The sequence below is a fragment of the Athalia rosae genome, chromosome 2 (genome assembly GCF_917208135.1).
Source record: "Athalia rosae chromosome 2, iyAthRosa1.1, whole genome shotgun sequence".
NCBI lineage: Eukaryota > Metazoa > Arthropoda > Insecta > Hymenoptera > Athaliidae > Athalia > Athalia rosae.
In genome coordinates, this window is record NC_064027.1 from 21382654 (window position 1) to 21401681 (window position 19028).

General features: G+C 39.6%; 3 protein-coding genes across 3 annotated transcripts; all 3 read right to left on the minus strand.

Annotated features, from left to right (window-relative positions):
* Positions 1-66: 66 nt before the first annotated feature.
* Positions 67-15538, minus strand: LOC105689494 (receptor-type tyrosine-protein phosphatase delta-like). The gene is made up of 33 exons (XM_012406535.3): positions 14980-15538; positions 14677-14826; positions 14300-14586; positions 14031-14223; positions 13603-13950; positions 13379-13528; positions 13124-13258; positions 12921-13055; positions 12637-12827; positions 12390-12561; positions 12225-12292; positions 11944-12148; positions 11713-11828; positions 11431-11626; positions 11057-11362; positions 10730-10968; positions 10526-10613; positions 9854-10362; positions 9500-9759; positions 9113-9380; positions 8929-9016; positions 8755-8831; positions 8400-8675; positions 8119-8316; positions 7836-8032; positions 7500-7770; positions 7300-7431; positions 7037-7191; positions 6810-6945; positions 5654-6742; positions 5096-5236; positions 1675-1769; positions 67-1501 (listed from the first exon to the last, which is right to left on the minus strand). The coding sequence occupies exons 1-30, from the start codon at positions 15242-15244 to the stop codon at positions 6668-6670; spliced, it is 5886 nt and encodes a 1961-aa protein (XP_012261958.2). The 5' UTR covers positions 15245-15538; the 3' UTR covers positions 67-1501; positions 1675-1769; positions 5096-5236; positions 5654-6667.
* On the minus strand, positions 2276-3445 carry LOC105689378 (probable inactive tRNA-specific adenosine deaminase-like protein 3). The gene has a single exon (XM_048651228.1). It carries the CDS (start codon positions 3443-3445, stop codon positions 2276-2278), a length of 1170 nt encoding a protein of 389 aa, XP_048507185.1.
* Positions 15539-15667: 129 nt separating the features above from the next.
* LOC105689294 lies at positions 15668-18770 on the minus strand. Its single transcript, XM_020854299.2, has 5 exons — positions 17625-18770; positions 17277-17528; positions 16737-17161; positions 16496-16650; positions 15668-16289 (listed from the first exon to the last, which is right to left on the minus strand). Exons 1-5 carry the CDS (start codon positions 18319-18321, stop codon positions 15983-15985), a joined length of 1836 nt encoding a protein of 611 aa, XP_020709958.1. The 5' UTR covers positions 18322-18770; the 3' UTR covers positions 15668-15982.
* Positions 18771-19028: the final 258 nt, after the last annotated feature.

Here is a 19028-nt window from a genome sequence, read left to right on the forward strand (position 1 = left end):
GAATAATTTTTGTTGTCTTTATTTGTGCTTTACGTTTCAAAAATAAAAATTCAAAATAAAATTGTATTTCCGTATTTATTAGCTGATCTTTAATCGATCGATCGATCGATTGCGTTATAAACTTTCTCAGATGATCCTTTCCTTAGTCCTCCTGTACTTTCGAGGCGGGGTCATTTATTTATTTTTCTTGCGATCCTTTCAGATTCGTACTATACAAGGAATCTTCCAATTTTCCAAGGGGAAGATTCGGGACGTGAGAAGTATATGTATGCGTAAGTTTTTTTTCTTTTTTTTTTCCTTTTTTTTTTTCTATTAAGTTACTATGGCTCACACACAAGAGAGTGTCTGGGTCACTAGAGGCCTTTTGCCTGTCGCCTTGTCACCACATTTTCAAAATCTTCAGCTCCATGGCGATCAGATAATCCAATAAATTCTACGGGTGAAGAAAGATGACTTTCTGGTCTTTCTAGACCAGAGTTTTAGTGGCTAGCTCACTTTCCTTACAAAAAATTATTCATCAATTATTTCGAATCAACCGTGTATTCACGACATTCACGACGCGCTTTAAATTTTTTGATTTATAGCAGAAATTTTGCAGCTAAATCATGAATATTGTTCTTCTTATATTCCGATTTTTATTTCCCTCTGCTCAAACACTGCCCATGCTGCTGCTCAATTTCGGTGGTCAATCCTCTAATTTTCCGTTTGGTTTTGTTTTATTTAGTTTTGATTTCTTTAAGAATTCATAAAGAATCTTCCAGGTAACCCACAGATTTTGTTGAGATCTTTTCCAATTAATGTTTACTGCTATTTAATCGGTGGCCAATTTTGAGTGGTAAGGTGAAATTGACACCAATAGCACCATCGAATCTGCAGTGCGTAATGCGTCAAGTTATTCAATTCTGGCGCGACTCGAAAATATCTGGTAACAACTTTATTAATCAATTGGAATGGTTATTATAATATTTATCAATTATTCATTCAATTTTTTACATGATTTATTTATTTATTTATTTATTTATATATTCAACTATTTTTATGTATATGCAGAGATACATATGTACGCGTTAATTTTATCAGATGCTGCCGGAGGATGTGTTCTAAAATATTTTTCAGTATAAGTCCAATAGACGTCGCGAGACGTTTGTGATCTAAACTGTGAACGATCCTGACGATGTTGACCGTCTCTCGCGCGCGTAGAAAAGCGTTGGCCAATCTCTAAGCGGTTCGTTTTACCCCTGGACCAATCGCAATCATCTCTCTTTCAAACCAACAGAACTATCAATTGATTGAAATCACTTAGCGCTAATGCCTGAAACGACCGCGCGGAAAAGACGTCTTCTTTTGTACTCCGAATAAAAAACACGAACGTCGAGGAAGTTTACTTATTTTTCTTATCCTTCTTTCTATGTTTTGTAAATCCTTTATTTTCTGTATTATTTTCGCCTTTACCATTTGATTTTTGATTTTATTTATTGTTACTTTATTTACGAGAGCCTCTCTGCAAATATACAACATGGAACGGTGAGAAAATTTTTCCAATCATGATGATTGTATAAGATAGCGTATCTCTAACTTTTGAAGATATTTACAGCACTATCTTCATTCCAGGTGATTTTAACGGCAAGTTACCTCTATAGAGGAAAGAAAAAAAAGTAACACTTTATGGCTTACGTCGAGTTGCGTGATGTGGCTTTCCTATTTTTAGGGGGAAGGCGACAGACGTCGGTGGGTTCAAGACTTCTGCGAATACGAATCTGCAACTGAAACTGAAGAAACCAAAAAAAAAAAAAAAACGAAAATGACATAGAACAATTATAATGGAATTCTGTTGTTTTTTTATGATTAACATTTCTTCGAATCATTAAAACGTGTGAGACACCAAAGGCTTACGGTTAATTATTTTATCCTTGCTATAGAGAAGACGACTACCGCGACTTAGACCATGATCACCAGTCGTATAGTCGTACATGTTAAATATTTTGCAGATTGGTGTCAATCAGCGGGTCACTGATTATGGAACGCCAACCACCACCAACATCCTCATAAGAGACAACAATTTTTAATTGAATGCCTTCAACCAATGGTCGGTGACATTCTGTATAGCGTGATTTTTATCCTCTTTTTTCAATATTGTTCATTACCTATAATTACGCGTGTATAGGTATAGGTATAGGTATAGTAAGAGTCAATTTTCAAGTTGAACACAGCGAGTGATTTATCTTTCCGAAAATTTTCATAAAGTTTGGTCGTACTTATTGACATTTCACTTATGTTAAATGCAATCCCGGGCCTTTATTTCATTGCGAACCCGTCGGCATTCGTCTTCCAAAATTCCCGACCAAACTTGATACCGATGATTCAGTCCCGGTGTGATATGTAGCATAATTTTAGACCCGAGCACCCCGTGCTCACCAGGGATACCGTAAAATATTTTCGAAACTCTAGAATGCAGTAAAGCCATTGCACAAAGCGCGCAGGGTTCTTGTACCAAAAGAACCCAAAGATTCGTGCAAAGGTACGGCCCAGTTGTATCCCGGTGTTCGTCGTCTCTTGGAATATTAGAACATTTGTTCTTCCGCGTCGCCTTTACCTCGAGAAGTTTCGTTTCCGAGCAAGGAAATTCTATATCGCTTAAGGACGGGGGGTAAAAAAGCAGCGAGTTCTTATTCGACTGTCTTTTCCGTTCGGTTTCCGATTGATTTCGAATTGTTAAATTTGATTTATGTAGATCCCAGGTACCTCCACCTTGCGATTTGGCAACTAAGTCGATCGCCAGCATTGCCGCATGCCACATCGGATGCTGATCGATTTTTGAGCAAGCCAGAACCAAGGGTTCGCCATTCTCTGGATTCACGACCAGAGCGCTTCCGTTGCACTCGCTGTTCCCAACGGATTCCCTTCTAGCGGCCTCTATAGCGAGTCGCATGAGGATTTCAATCCTACAAAGCTGTTCAGTCGTGAAAATATCTCCAGAAATAACCGCCTCTAATTGAGGATCAGGGTGAAAATTGACGGGCCAAATATCGGAGCATTTCGTAGCCTGGATTTTAGTTTTCGCTGCTCTTTTCGGCACCTTGATAATCTCGAACTCATCTTCTAAAAGTGATAGGTCAAAACCCTTGGAGTTCAACGATCGTCTCAAGTCGTCGGAGGACATAATCTTTGGTGATTTTTGATCTTCGCTTTCGTCATTCATCAGCGGTGCCAAAAGTAACCGAAAACCATTGCATCTTTTAAGATGACTAAAGCCCGGACGGGCAGTAGAAATCATTTGAATGGCTTTGGAGGTAGTTTTTCTATCTTTCAGTTTGCCGATGTAGACGTCCTCGAGGGGCACAGGTTCCGTTAATTGCGGAGACAATATTGGTCTCGGTTTCCACGAGAGCATCGCAGAATTCTTCGGAGGAATTATTTTCAATTCTTTTGCCTCGCGTGACGTCATCCTCTATTTCTCCTTAACGATACCAATGACGATCTTCTGTTCAGCCGGCTTCCGAGACGCCCTGAAAATATCTTGACTTCATTTTGCGTTGCGGTCGATTGTTGGAAAATTATTCTTTTTCTTTCATTGTTACTATTCTGATGAAGTAGTATCAATTCTCATTGTTATCGCATCTGTGAACCGATTTTGCCCTGGTATTTCACAGTATTATTCTTCCGTCTTTAAGATTTAATCGTTTTAGAGCTGAAGCGACGTGAAATCATCCAATTGCAAACAAATATAATGACACTGACGCGTGATCTCCGACGATAAAATAATCACAGTTTTTTCACGTAACTTAAATTTTCAATTTTCTCTCAATCTTTTAGTTCCCATAACTTATAGCTGTTGAAGTTTATTCATATTTGTTTGTTTTTTTAGTGTGCATATAAGATTAATTTTTACCGTGATACGGATGATGAACATACAATTTTATCGCATACAAAAAACAATCATAGCGCCTGATAGGCAACGTGGGACAATAAATTTTTACTGTTGTAGCTATACCCATACTTATGCGGTGCATACTACACACAAGAAATGAACAAGATAAAGTTCTGTACTTCAATTGCATGAAGTGTAACGTAAAACATCTACGCGATCCGGTGCTGACACGCGCTGCTCGGTACTTTTCAGCATTCAGCCTACCAATTACGTTTAACTAACGCAAATGATACGACCGTGGCCCGACTTGACAGCAATTTACAATTTGCCTCTTATAGTATAGGTATACCTATATGCTTTGTTTCAGGATCGTCCAAGACAGACGATTGCAGATATGGTGAAACTTGAATATTGAAACTACTGACAAGTCGGCACGGCCCTTTTTACATCTCCTATGCAACGAGTCTAACAGCTCTCATGACTCGGTAGAGAATCACTGCTTTTTTTTTTTATCCTTCGTCCAATCCTCTCAGATTCATTTTGTGTTCAAAACGTTGATTCGATAAAATATCCCCACGTATAAGGGTAGTAAAGTGATCCAACAATAGGCATACTTATTACACTACAATTTAACTCATGACGATAACGGAGTCAGAAGATCATTACGTAGTTCACTGTAACTCAGATGGAGGCATCTAGATACATTTCATGTCCTATTGCGGAGGGCATAAAAGATGATGGTTACCAAGAACATAACTAACTTTATAGTCTACTGTCGCATATAATACAAAATCTTGATTATATGACGGCATGAATCGCAAGTCTGCAGCCCCATTTTACAGATAAGTTGTCAATATTGGAGGTGAAGTGTCATAATATTTGAAGTAGACGTTCGTAAATTCATAAACAGTTTGAAAATGAATTGATAGATGTCAGAATTCGAAACCGAATTAATTTAACGGTTTCATGGAAAAGTTGGGTCTGTTATCTCGTTTGATGTATTTTACTTATAATTCATTCGTTTGTGTTTTTTCACTCGTAAGACGTGATAACAGAATGTTGCAGATAAAATACTGGGCGCGTTTTGGGACACTGATAACTAAATTCCAACGTCTGTGAATTATTTAGATATTTTTTTTCAAACGATCGCTATGTTATTATTTTTACTGACAAGAATGAATAAAACAATTGTAAGTTATACATTTAAAAACTCGCGGTAAGACTGACCTCAGAAATGCAGAAATGGAGGATTTGCAGCGGTCGGTTTATCGCGCTCTGCAAGGACTTATGTAATAACCACCAGCAGTCGTTTGATACACCTAATTGTAAGCGTAGAGCAGCTGATAGAGATAACCTCTGTAGACGATTCTGAAATAGCGGAAAATATGATGATTGATACATAATAAGTACATGGCAATTTGATAATCGATCGGTGGATACGGCGGTGAAATAAATGCCTACCGAATTTTTTCAAATTCAAAAATGCGAAACAGAAAATCAGAGATAAGTGAAGCGTGGAAGACAAACAAACACCTACACATGAGTGCCTTAGAATAGCGCTCAAAAATTCAACTAATTACCTTTAAGAATAGATGAAAAAAATAACATATAACAATCGAAAATTGAATTGATTAATTTGTGCAGACAGATCCCAAGACTCTGGTCCACAGATGCATTCAATCCCACGTTGTGTAAAGGATTTAATTTTTAAAGGGCGAATGGGTTTCAAGTGTCTTGATTACTGAAACTTCTTCGGAAATCAATGAATTGGAATATTGTACGTACCTGCTGATTTTTCCAGGAGTGAGTTTATTGTCCGTTCGTTATTTCGATTTTTTCATCGAAATGTCCGATGAACTATCGACCACAAAAAATCACTTTAGAAAATGAACAAGAACTAAAACCGACAATTATTATCCTCCAACAAGAAACACGATCACGTATGTTGAAATTTCTCCTGTTGGATGAATATTTTTTATGCTGAAAACACTCAAAACGACGAGCACTCAGTGCGGCGTAAGGTGAACTTATTTGCTCGCTTCAATCATGAACAAAGTTGAATAACAATTTTGTACGCCATCTGTCAAAAAGATTAGTAACGTTGAAGATTTTTAAGACACTCAGCGACTTGACGTCAGTCGGTAAGCGTCACAAGACGTACTGGTCGAGCACGTTAAGGGTTGAAATTGAACAAGTCGTGAAGTTTGTACACATCTGCCTGCCTCACGAAGATCGTTGAGCTTTCATCATTATTAAATACTATAATTACTGTTGAAAAACTTTCTATTCTCTAATTGTAGATTTATGTATTATAATTTGAACCCATACATACTGTTTATCTTGCCACGTGGATGATTTGAAATTTTGCAATGTTTTTTTTTTCAAATGAATGAATCTTTTGTTTGTATGGTAGTATACCAATTTAATCATTGATACATTATATCGTATAGCTATATCAGTATGGGATGGTTTACAGTGTATGCAGGCAAAAAACATGTAAAACATCAACTGCATGGCCATGCTGAAATATTAAACCTATTGAAAATGGTAGTCGGACAGAAAAACCAACCGAATTCACGCGTAAGTTCGGAATAAAAGCTGAACGCGTGAAATTTAATCGAACGTTTCTGTCTTCTGAAAACCGAAAGATCGAAACTTTTATTTAATTTCCGGAATTTTAAGATCTCCCCTCCCCCCAGAACTCGTTGGTATCTTCAGACTTCATAGTCATTTTAAAGTGGCTGGTTGTCTCGGGCCACTAGGTGTATACAAGATAATGTAGAATCTCGTGATTTTAGATCAACTAAAATTCGCGTAGGTCTGGAAACTTTCGTGATAGTTGAGTGCTGCATCGTACAAGTAGTTGAACTGTTCCTAGGGGTAATAATTGATGAATAAGCTTATGTCCAAGATAACTGCTAAGGAAAAAAGAAGAACTTACCACAGATCTCACAAATTCTGGTTTAAATCGTCGAACTGCTCTTACGGCGGAAATGATGTCACATTCTCTTTCTACAGCCATTCGTTCAAGAAGGAAACTCAGCGCCAGATAGAGACCGCAACCCGTAATTCCATCCCTGCAAAAAAAAAATAAAAATATATATCTTTGGAAATAAAACTCAGATCAAGACCTTCGTCTAGTAAGCGTCCCATGTTACATTCACTTACTGACAAAGTACCACGGCTGGACCTGCTTTTCGTGGTATTTTTTCCGAAACCATCCAAAGAGACACTAAAATTGCGGGCGGCGGCGGCGCTCCATCTCTTCCTGGTTCCCATCCCTTACACGAAAGCACCGAAATTCGCCGAGTTTCCAGGTTGGGCTGAATGGAAAAAAAAACGCCAAATTCGTGAAAATTTTCATGTAACGAGCGTAGAGGGATTTGCCATATCTTCAAAACGACGATACACTCGTTCGCTATAATACGTACATCGGAGGAATCCGTCAGCACTAGTTTGTCCATTGTAAAATGTTCCTCATCATCGGATCTCGCAATGGTTTCCAATTGTAGGTTCGGTGCGGGAGTTAAAATATATTCGCCTGGCAAAATCTCGCAGTACATCTGTGAAAGGAAAATTTTCATTGAAAAATTTCAAGTTACCATCACAAAAACATTTTAATATTACTAACACGATCCTCAGTGTTCGGTCGTTGCAGCATTATTACTAGTTCGATTTCTTGCTCATATATTAGCTTCCAGAATTGGGCCAGAGTTTTCGAAGATGGTAATTTTGAGGCGAGGTATTGCCCTTTATTTTTCACACCATCAACCACCACGATGTTGAATTGATTGTTTTCGATTGGCGAATGTCTGTTTCTCGCCTCTATGTACGCCTCATCTGGTCGGTCGGTTAACACCGAAGAGTGCAGTGCCCGGTCTCGCCAAACGGCGCCATTCAATCTGTTGGGAATCGTATCGTAATTGTCAAGTTCGCTTTGTTTTCAATCGGAGACGGGTATACTCGCCTCTGTATGTCGGATTGCAAATTCTTCTTCAGTTTTTTCAATTCCTGCGGCAAGTTGTCAGAACATGGAATTTGCGTTTTCTCAGGATGCATGCTTTCCGAGATAACGAGATGAGCCAGCAGGTACTGCTGTTCGTTGTCGACCATGTTAGCGCGACCTGAGCGTAAATTCATCATTACCTCAGGGACATCGATCACCTGAAAGATTCGGCTTCAGTTAATACTCGACCCCGAAATTTTACGATCAACGGTCAGTAACGCTTCTGTCAAATATATTTAATCACTCCGTCTGTTTCAGCTTGTTTCAGGCATATGTCGCATAAAATTATCGTTCCCGTTCGGCCAACACCCGCGCTACAGTGAACGACCACCGGTCCATTCCCAACACGCGTTGCTCGTAGCTTTTTCAGGTACGCAACGAGAGACTGAGAATAAGTGGGAACCCCGTGATCTGGCCATCCCGTGTAATGGAGATGCATGACCTAAATATGAATAACGTGGTCACTGCGAGTGGAATAATTTTTGTACGCTACATGCGGTAGTTGACAATCAATCGGCGTTATACCTTGCGCTTGTCTCCAGCAAGACTTATTTGAAAGGTTCTGAATGTGTAGTCGGCAAATACTTCGTGGTTGGTATTCGATACCGAAACTTCGCCGTATTTCAACTTTTTTCCAATTTCCGGCCAGTATTGTTCGCATTTTATTCTTCCGTTCTCGATTATATTTGCTAACATGCAAATCACGCGGACTTCCTCTTGCCATATCATTCTCCAAAAATCTATCACCGTGTTCGGCTTAGGTCCTTGCGTGGCTATGTACGCTCTTTGATTTTGGAAACCCTGAAATTTTAGTGTAAAATTCCATCGATGAAGGTTCCTTCGACGCGAACGTTAATATTTGTCTTATTTGTTCTTGTACCTGAATATAACTCGCATTTATGTAGTCGGAATAGGGATCATCGGGTAGTTTGTCGAGGACGACTCGGTTTTCATCATCTAAAATTAGTTGTCGGTGGGAAAATATTTGAATAAAATGAGACTAACGCTATTCTCTTATAAATGAAAGGACGGGCGATCGGTGAAGATTACTTACATGCAGTCAGATTTTTGTACCTGTTCTTCGATACGTTAGGTGGTAATCGTCCATACTCGTAGCTTTTCGTAAGACCGCGCTCGTACAGCTGAATATACATAAGAAAAAGCATCGTGTTATTATTTTGGTCACATTTTTTGCGATTAGACAAACCACGTGCAATTTTAACACAAGAGTTGCTCACCGCGTACTGTGGATCCAGGAGATTTTTGCTGATACATTCCTTCACGTATTCTTCGAATGCTTTGACTTTTATGTGACTGGAGTTCGAGCTGTGAGGAACAACGTCGGGGGCGGAGTATGAAGTCGACATTTGCTGCTCTTGAGCATCGTAAGGCGGCGATGACTCAATTTTTAAATCATTCAATGCCGAGATATCCGTCGTCAACATCGTCTTTGACAGCGGGATATCGTCGTGAGTGCTTGTGCGTACTACGGTATTTCGTCTTTTTCTATAAAATAATACTCGAGTTTTCGAAAAATGAACATCATTTCGAGTATACACATCGTTAAATGTTCGAAGGATATTAATACTGGATGAAACCTCCATCCTCCTGAGGAATCGGCTTACCTGTTCCAGAAGTAAAGTATCGTGAGGCCGATTACCAATATCGGTAAGATGATCAACCAGGTGAGATTAGATCCCGTTTCAGATTGGTCGCAATCGATTAGATTGATTTTCAGCGATTTTTTAACGTAGTCAACGGTTTCATCTTCAATTTTGAATTCGACCGTGTAGGACTCGCCGTAATGTAAATGGCACTTTGAACCAGCGTTTTCAATAGGTTTGCTCCCGCCAATTGTCAGCTGTTTTGCGTTGAAATTTTCAGCCTAGAAGGAAACTAGAATGAGTCTTCGCCACGGTAACTAAACAGACGAAACTACGTAGAAGACAAGAAGAAATTGGAAGAAACGTCTGACTTACGCTACAACTGACAGCGATTAATCGCATTACACTCGTCTGGTTGCTATTCGAAGTTACCGGTGAATGAGCTTCGCAAGTTATTGGGCCGTTGACGATCACCTTAAGCTCTGCACTTTTAGTTATGTTCGCTATTTCTGGAATCTGAACATTAATCAGTGTTCCGTTGTGGCTAACTTGTAATTCTTTTTCATCTGCAAAAGCAATGGCTGTTGGTGTCCAAAACGATGTTTCAACCACCTTGCTTTGAATGTCTTGATTAGTGGAGAACAGGGAAATCTTGTATTCGCTAGATGGCTTAAGATGTAGTTCGTACTCTCGGTCCTGTCTTTCTAATAATGTTGTTACAGATGTATCATTTGCGCTGTACATCAAAAGTTTTGTTTGGCTTAATTGATAAATAATTTTAAATCCTTTGATCTTCTTTTTACTAAACGTTGGAAGCTCCCACTGCAAGTTTACGATTCCAGAAATCGAAGGTTTAATTAGAAAATTTCTCGGTTGAGCAGGTTCTGAAAACATGAAGAGTCCAACGATAATTCGATCATATTCGCCATTAAAGTGTCAATTTATTTTTCACGTACAATATCAACGATACTAAACAATCCCGATAATTGAAATCTACTCTGACACTTCAATCGAAATCATTCTAGAAGTTTTGCATTATTCACTTACTTGCATTCCAAGCTACAGCCGTTTTCACCTGGATGGGCTGCGTACATCCTAAGTCTTTGACACCGTTATTTTTCGCGCATACCTCCAACTAAAATACGAAAGAAAATAAATGAATAAATAAATAATAAAATAAATACCTTTTATCATTCCATGCGGAAAGTTAGTGGGTGCAAATTGACTTTCCCAATAGCAATATTCACATACCTTATAATTATTCGCGAAAATTTTTATGTCTTTGGCACACACGAAATTTTCCCCCAGTTGACATATGATGCTTGTTTCCGAAACGGTTTCATTCCACACCGACACCCACCGTGAGTCCAAATATATCGCATAAGACTCAAGCTCGCCATTCGAGGGCACAGGTGGTAACCATCTTAGGGAAATGGTACGTGATTCCGGATCAACATCGAAAATTGTCAAATTTGTCACCGCCGGTGGAGCTGCAATGAAACATGAAATTGAAAATCTGGGCATGTTTGAAAATTTTTCAGCTATTGTTGAAGCTTTGTTAGATTTTTCTTCCATTACCTTGTGCCGGTGTCCTCCAACTTAGACTTTGGTATATACGTGGGTTCTGTGCAGAATTCCAATTCCTCAAAGCATAAAGACGAACAGTGTAGTTCGTGAAAGCAATCAGATTTAAAGTTCGCAAATTCAACGTGTAATCTGATCTTCGGACAGTTTTCGATTGTTCCATGGAATCGCTACTGTTAAAAAACAGGATAGCAGCCCCCAACGGTCCCGATATTGTCGTGCAATCCTCAGGTGGAGCCCAGGCCAATTCAGTGAAATTGTTTACGAATCTGAAATTGCTGAATTTTGCTGTTGGAGTATCTGGAAAAGGTAAAGTAGCGGTATAGATTCCTCGTTCTACGAACCTTTTTCCATGCTTAGATACCCACCCGTTGGAGATGTATCAAATTCATCCAAGTAAGGTTCGCCAGGTTTCGATGTAAACGCAATTAGGGTAACGTTATATCTTGCGTAAGGATGCAAATTCGCAAATGTTACACTCGGGGTTTGAACAGTTTTGCGAATCACTTCTTCTTTCAAAGGCGTGCCCTTTTTTAATTCCTTACAACCCAGCAAAGTGACCATCTAAACACGTGGAAATGATATCAGACGATGCATTTTTCACATTATGAGTCAAGAGTGTCGTGAGCAGCGCCTATCACTTTCAATACCTCTAACGAAACTTCGTAGCCTTTCAGTATTCCGTTCTTTTTTTTTGGAGGTTCCCATTCAAGTTTTACCGTCCTACTGGTTGGCGTAGCGTTAAATTTTGCAATGTTACCAGGAGCTGTAACGAGATGAATTAATAAAATTAATTAACATATATCAAAGTTTGCACGCCATAACAATTGATTAGGCATCGTATAGTCACATTAATTTGATATTCTCGTATTAATTCCCACCTGCTTCGAGCGTACGGACTATGGCTTCGAACAACTTGTTTTCCAGATCAGTTGAGTCTGCTATCGAAACCTCGTACTCTGAGAATGGATCTAACGGTGGGTAAGTTAAGTTTACTGGGAAATTGGCTGGAAGCGATTGATGCCTCAAGTTTGTTCCTACTTTACGTATGCTTATCTCGTATGTAGCGTCAATTCCATCATCACACTGAAAAATATAAATTATCAAATACAATCATAAAACTGGTTAGATACTGCAAAGATAAATAATTTAATAATCTCACTTCAGTAATTTGGCGTTTGTACACGGTTAAATACGTGTCACCAGGCTCTATTTTGAAAAGATATGTTCCTGAATATGACAAAGATAAATAAACTTTGACGTACAACTGACCCCAGATAATTTTTTTTTCCATGTTCTACAGTTTTCACGACTTCTTATGTCTTACCTCCACAGGTTGTCCAGAAAGTAGTCTCGTTGGTCAAAATTGATATTTTATTATTTTTTTTCAATGCGACACAGCTTCCAGTTACCAAGATCTTGTAATTTTTGTTTGGAAATAAATTCGCAATGACTATAGTATAATAATTTGAGAAATTCTGGCGAGTGCTTTCTGGTCCCTAGAAATTAAAATATGCTTACCGAATTCATTTATCCAGTAAAGAGATTCATTGATTAATTTCAAATGAGATTACCAGAGAGTAGCGCGAAGGCGGTTTTAAATTTATCGGAGGATATAGTGTTTGCCATGAGTTTGGATTGCTATTTGACAGTACGTTCAAATTGGCACTTATTTGGCAGTTCCAATACAATGTAAGATCCACATACTGCAACACCATGATTGTAGTATCATTCAGGGTCGTGACCTCCGGTGTTTTGAAAATAGCTAATCCCAAAATAGACAACAATAATCTAGGTTATCAAAGTTATAATTTAAACTGTCAAACGAGAATGTTCAATGTATTCAATATCAAACGACCTGATGGACTCTGGTACAGCTCCACTTGCCGTGGTTTGGGTTCATTACAGGATCCAGTTACCTTGTCGCAAGATTTCCCATCACAAGTTTCGCATGAATTCGCGCAGTTGTACCCATAGGATCCGTTATTACATTCTGTAAATAAAATTTTTGACCACGTTGATCGCAATAACGGGTAAATTTGAATGATATTTTTCGCTTACCATCGTTACAACTTTTTCCCTTGAATCCACGATCGCATGTGCAACCGGTGGGATTACAAAGCCACCAGTCCTTGCCGAGGATAGGACACGAGGACCCGCATAATTCTGTTTGTTCCTTCAAATATTCTGGCAATTCTGAAAAAACATGAAAATTATTTTATTCAGTTATACCAAATGCACAGAAAATATGAATCGAGATTTCAATCGATTTTCAGATCTAAAATCTCATGGTTAACTGAAATCATTCGCACTCACTGCTGGTGTCCCGATAGATTGACGTGGAGTCCGTACGAGTTACTTCGTGCCTGAACAAATTTTGACACGTTAATTTATTCCAGTTCAGGGCGACGTTCCCTTTTTTCACTTGCTTGATCGTCAGAGTCGACGATCTTGTGGTAATGGTTGCTGTGAATGGAAACCTCGGTTGCTGTTGCACATTGATTATTATTTATGTAATTTTCAACGATATTAGAACTCACCATCTGATTTGCACAATCTCAATCTATCGATTGCCCAGTAGCCCTTGTCGGTTTTGTCTCTATTCAGTTCTGTGACCAATTCTAATTTTACGCGAATGGAATTTGTATTCGCCATTATAAACTCCATTCTTGCTGTTCGCCAATCTAGTAGCTCGTTAAAAGTATTATTCTTACTACCAAAAATTCTACCTTCGTAATGTATTCCCGAATGAATCTCTACCAGTCTGACAATCAGACTACAGTGAACGCAAAGACCGACGAACAATTTGACGCAAAATTTATTACTACTCTGAACAAATTGTTTGGATGATATTACCGCATTGTCTTCTGTTGTTTGGATATAATTGTCTGCAAAATGGAATAGGACAATATTGATCTTCAGCTCAATTTTTTTCAACTAATTTCTCCATTTCGGTGTGTGTACTCACAAAAATGAAATCGAGTTCGTGATCCGCTACCACTTCTGAACGATACCTTGTTAACGTCATACCATTCAGGGACATTTCCTTGTAGAAATGGCTGTTTGTCAGTACCTTTGAAAATTTCTATCTTTTTCTCATTAGCGTTGTAATTAATCCTGAACGTTCGCCATTCGTATGGACTGACAATATCACGTGAATACTGGGGCAGAAATATTTACGCTTCATTTGATGGAAAAATGATGAATTTGAAAGGGGTCCTCGTGATTGTACGGTACCTTCTTGTCGAAGCTTATGTCTTCACAAATTCCACCGCTCAGAGTTTGGTCCCACGGATTTGCTCCTTTCGCACAACTTCGAATAGCAGACTGCGTGTTTATCCAACCACCGATTATCATCCAAAAACAAGGACCTTCTTCAGGGTCCTCTTTTTCGCAAATAAATACATGTACATCCTTAGAAGCACGCACAGAAAACACGATCTCCCCAAAAGATCTCTTCACTTCGCCTAAGGGGATGTATCGTTGCTTATTTATAAAATTACGACCGACGATTTCGTGGAAACCTGGAAAACGTCGCATCACAGTTATCGCAGTAACTATTATCTGTCCGTTGATAAATATATCGAGTTAAAAAGTGATTGCCTATTACTTACTTTCCCATCTGTAATCGAGAACAGGCAGCATTGGGTTTTCGCCGGAATTAACGGTTCTCCAATGTTCCGATTCTTCCCATTTCAAAGAACAGTCGGTCGAGTTTTGGAATTGACACGCGAAGGGATAATTAGATTTTGTCCAGACGAAATCTGAAGAAGCATATTCATAAAAATCCATGCATTTAATTATTCGATTATATTTTGTTAAAACAATCCAAATCTTAGACTTCATTCATTTATATCTACTCATGTTTCTTCAAACCCATTATTATTGTATCATATTATTCGCACTAATAAATTTACCGGTAGTTTGTGATTCGTCAAATTCATTTTCCGGTCCACTCCAAACAAGTGCAGCATCGTCGTCGTCGGATATGCAAAAGATTTTTCTTCCCTCCGTTGATTTCTGCTCGTTTGTCAAACGACCAATGACGATCAGCTCGCCGTTACACTTCTTTGCAAAAAAAGAAAATAATACCGCTACGGCTGTGATTCCGCAAAAATGATAAAATTTCATATTTATCCCACTTATTTTTAACATCTTTATTTCATTCTTTCTTCGACTCATCAACAATTATGCGAATCCATTATTTAAGCAGTCACAGTTAACGGAAAATCACAACGAACACCGATGTAGATACAGTTCGATTCTATGTTGGTTTCGACCGTCGAGAACGAAGACAACTGATTAAAATTTGAAATGAATTTCGGCGATTGCTACTATTATACTAGACGGTTGAATGGTGAAGAGTAAAAAGCTTGCGTTGATAATATTTCAACGGTACGTTATTGCAATATGACCGCTTCCCTGGACTTGATAAGCGAACTGACATCGGTCTTTTTCTCTTTTTTCAGATTTTTCCTGCATACACATTACTACCACCAACATCCTGTGCGTCACTGCTGGCCAGGACACCGCAAATATAATGAAAATTGATAAGGAAGAATCGTGTGATAGGATGCTCATTCGTGTGTTCTCTTCTACAATCGCTTGACTAATAAAAAACTTATTTATTTCATAATATAATTAAATACATGTTTTTATATATTTAATTTCTTATTATCAAATATTCAAATATACCGTCAATTTTTTATTACTAATATAAATAGCTAATCAAATTATCTGAATTAATAGTATTATATGCATACAGTACAATAATTGTGTCGTCATAATAGAGATACAATAGCATTTAAACTCTATAATATATTATTTTGGTATTGTCTTTCTTGTTGTTAGTTTTTTCGATATTTTTTTTTTTTTTTTTTTGCCTTTACTTCATTTTTTCGCACATTTCCTCATTATCATTTAGGGAGAAAAATTCGGTATCCAAGAATGGACGCGTCTGTGACGACCAAGGTCACATCTCGGAGCTATCAGAGCGAGTAGAGCTAGGGCAGCGCCCAAAAGGGATACTCCGCACAACGCACCAGCTGTAACATCGTGAAGTGGTGTCCCGGAACGAGGCGCTGTTAAAGCGAGTAACAAAAGTCCTGCGCAACTTAATGCAGATAATGCTGCTAATCCGAATCCCGTCCATGTACGTTTCAAACTTCTGCACGCCCCTGCTAGTGCGCAGCATGCTCCGCAACCGGCCGCACTGTCGAAATAGTACCTGAAATTAAAAAAAAAACAAAACACAATTTTAAATAAAAAATATATTCCCAAAAGGGCCTAACGGACCGACTCTTGGATGTCACGTGGGGGAAGGCGGGGCAAAATGGGGTACCCCGGAAATTTTGTAAAAAGTTTTTTCAAAATTATCGGAAAAGACTTCAAATTCAAGGACATTCTGGATTTCGGAATAACTGAAACACCCACCTTCGTCCTTGAGTCCAGGATAAGTAGAGAGATAATCCACAGGTCAAAACGCCGACGAGGATTAAAAGCAAGGGGGCGTTTCTACGCTCGTTTTTATCAAGTCCACTCGCCAAGGTTGTATTGGCGTCGCTGTTCGGCGGAGATAGAGGCGGTACCTGAAGATTCGTTGATCGGTCAAAGTGTCGTGAAAAAACGAAAAAGAAGACAAAAATAAATGATTGAAAAGAAAACAGCAACTTACGACTGCGGTTCTTGCTACGAAAGCGCTTTCAACGCTCTGGTATCCTGTCCGTTTTTGCATATCGGATGTCGGGACCACTTGATATCTGGGGGAACTGCAGATCATCGGCACGGATTCCGGTCCAGGACCATCCAGATATGCGTATCTCGGGGGTGGTTCGCAACGAGATAACTCTGTCAAATCAACAGGCGCGGTACCAACGTATCGAAGACGTCCGCAGTTACTAGCTGGACAGACCGACTGTTGTTGCTGATCTTGACCGCCACGATTCATCGAGGAAGATGTTAACTCCGTTAACGGCAAACAACGTCTCGCCGACGGCTGATCTTTGTTTGGCGTCGAAGTTTGCGGATGATTTGGCGAAAATGTGCGACCCTGCGGTGTTCCTTGAGGAGTTATGCGAGGTCCTGGGCTCAACGTACGACCTGGTGAACGAGGGACAAGGTGGTCATCGTTATCGTGTGAACAGGTCACGAGATCAAGTTTTTCCCATTGCCACAGACATTTCGCGCCATTGCTACAAAATTGTCGGGGTATTACCTGAAGGAGAACTGCCGGGGGTTAGAGCTCTTCTTTGAGGAGTACCGCCGTTGTTTCCTTGAATATGTTGTTGTCTTTTCGGGGAAAGGGTTCTCTCTTCCGACCTTGATCTGCCGACTTTCCTCGGGGTTGTTAAAATTTCGTGGAGTTTTTGGGTCGCCGGATTGTTCCGAGGCGATACCGACGACCCTCCGTTACGCTCCGGTAATGCCGGCGGATCTTCTTCTTGCAACGGAATTCTCGCGTAACGTCCTTGAAAAATAGAAGAAAAAAAAGCATGTTTTTCGGTACGTCAATCAGATTCTCTGAAAACAAAAAAACAAAAACAAAGATGTTCAAAATGCCCACCCCGCGCCGTCGACGTCGACGACTGATTAGGTCCTGGTGAATAATTCCTCTCGTGACTTATTATTTTTTGACTTGAAAAATTCTGTTCGACTGGTATCTCCGCGTATCTTCCAACAGCAACTTGAACTTGGTGAGTCGAGTTTAACCTTCGAGTATCGTCTTGGTTGACCGGTGGTATGGAACGAGGGGAACTGCCGATGCAATGTTGAAATTGCACCTGCTGTTGTTGCGTTTGTTGGCTAGGGATGTAGGCGTACCTCGACGAACCGTGACGTTGGAGGAGTTGCTGCCGATGAGGTTCACCCTCGGGAATATAATCGTATTTCGATATTTGGGGATCTAATTCTTGTTGAACGGGAAGGCTTCCGTATCTTCTGTGATTTACTTGATGAGTTATTTGATTTTGAATTTGAGTTATCGGTTCATCGCTAAGGTAAACGTATCTACCCTTGCCAACGGTGTTTAAATTTGACACCGGTTCCTCGGCGGTATGAAAAACCGGGTTACTTTGACCGTAAGCATGCTGATGATGCTGCTGCTGGATGGGCGGTGGTGGTGGGGGAAGATCATCACCCTGAAATTGTAGCGGCGGTGGTAGATCGGCGTTATTTTCATCGGAAATGAATTCCGACTGACGACAAAATGATGGATTTGTATATCCGTGTACGCGGCCTGGATCGCCACTGGATTCCGACATCGTTTCGTTTTATTACTTTTTCTATCGTGTATAGTCCCACCTAGTTATTCACCACTATCAGAAACACGCTGCTTGTGTAAGAAATTTTTTTATAAACTTCCAGAGAAACCGTTACACAAGAAGCTGCGTAAAATTGCGGTAAAATTTTTCGCGTAATCAAATCGAGTGATTTTTTCTGGCACATGGCGCACCGTCGTACGACAAAGTTTATCAAGGGTTGCTCGCGTGTCCTTCACAATCCTCTGTTTATTTCGTTGTTCATTGATTGAAAAAGAAACATTTCCCCGATTACAAAACAACGTTACAACGAAATTCACTTTTTACCCTCTCAAAAACTTTGATCACTATTTAAAGACTATTGCCGATTAACGTAGATTCACATTGAAGAGCCACCTAATCCTCTGCTCGATGCAACGGAATTTGAAAACAAACTCTTCGAAGTTCAACGGTGTCTCGATCGTGACTGGCTCCTCGTCGTCCCTTCCATTCCGTTGCAGCAGATGCTTTAAGGGTCTCTCTGCGTGTGTTGGTCATGCGTGAGTTACGTACAATTTCGTTGTATACGCAGGGGGTTGTTCGGGGTTACATTCGATACTGGGCCCGGTGGTTCATTCTCTTTCAAGGGCGGGATAGAGAACGTCGAGTGAAAGAGAAATAGAATATATAGACGGGGGCCCAAGGGCGAAGGGGGTACGACGATTCTACGG

What these genes read in the sequence shown, in the direction of transcription:
- LOC105689378 (XM_048651228.1), bottom strand. Translation starts at nt 3,445, where the DNA reads ATGACGTCACGCGAGGCAAAAGAATTGAAAATAATTCCTCCGAAGAAT.
- LOC105689494 (XM_012406535.3), bottom strand. Translation starts at nt 15,244, where the DNA reads ATGAGTCGAAGAAAGAATGAAATAAAGATGTTAAAAATAAGTGGGATA. An exon ending in AATCTATCGGGACACCAGCA is followed by an intron (nt 13,259 to 13,378) that starts GTGAGTGCGAAT and finishes ATGTTTTTTCAG; the next exon opens with AATTGCCAGAATATTTGAAG. An exon ending in GACCGAACACTGAGGATCGT is followed by an intron (nt 7,432 to 7,499) that starts GTTAGTAATATT and finishes TTCCTTTCACAG; the next exon opens with ATGTACTGCGAGATTTTGCC.
- LOC105689294 (XM_020854299.2), bottom strand. Translation starts at nt 18,321, where the DNA reads ATGTCGGAATCCAGTGGCGATCCAGGCCGCGTACACGGATATACAAAT. An exon ending in CCCCGGCAGTTCTCCTTCAG is followed by an intron (nt 17,162 to 17,276) that starts GTAATACCCCGA and finishes CTCGTTCACCAG; the next exon opens with GTCGTACGTTGAGCCCAGGA. An exon ending in TCCTGGACTCAAGGACGAAG is followed by an intron (nt 16,290 to 16,495) that starts GTGGGTGTTTCA and finishes TTTTAATTTCAG; the next exon opens with GTACTATTTCGACAGTGCGG.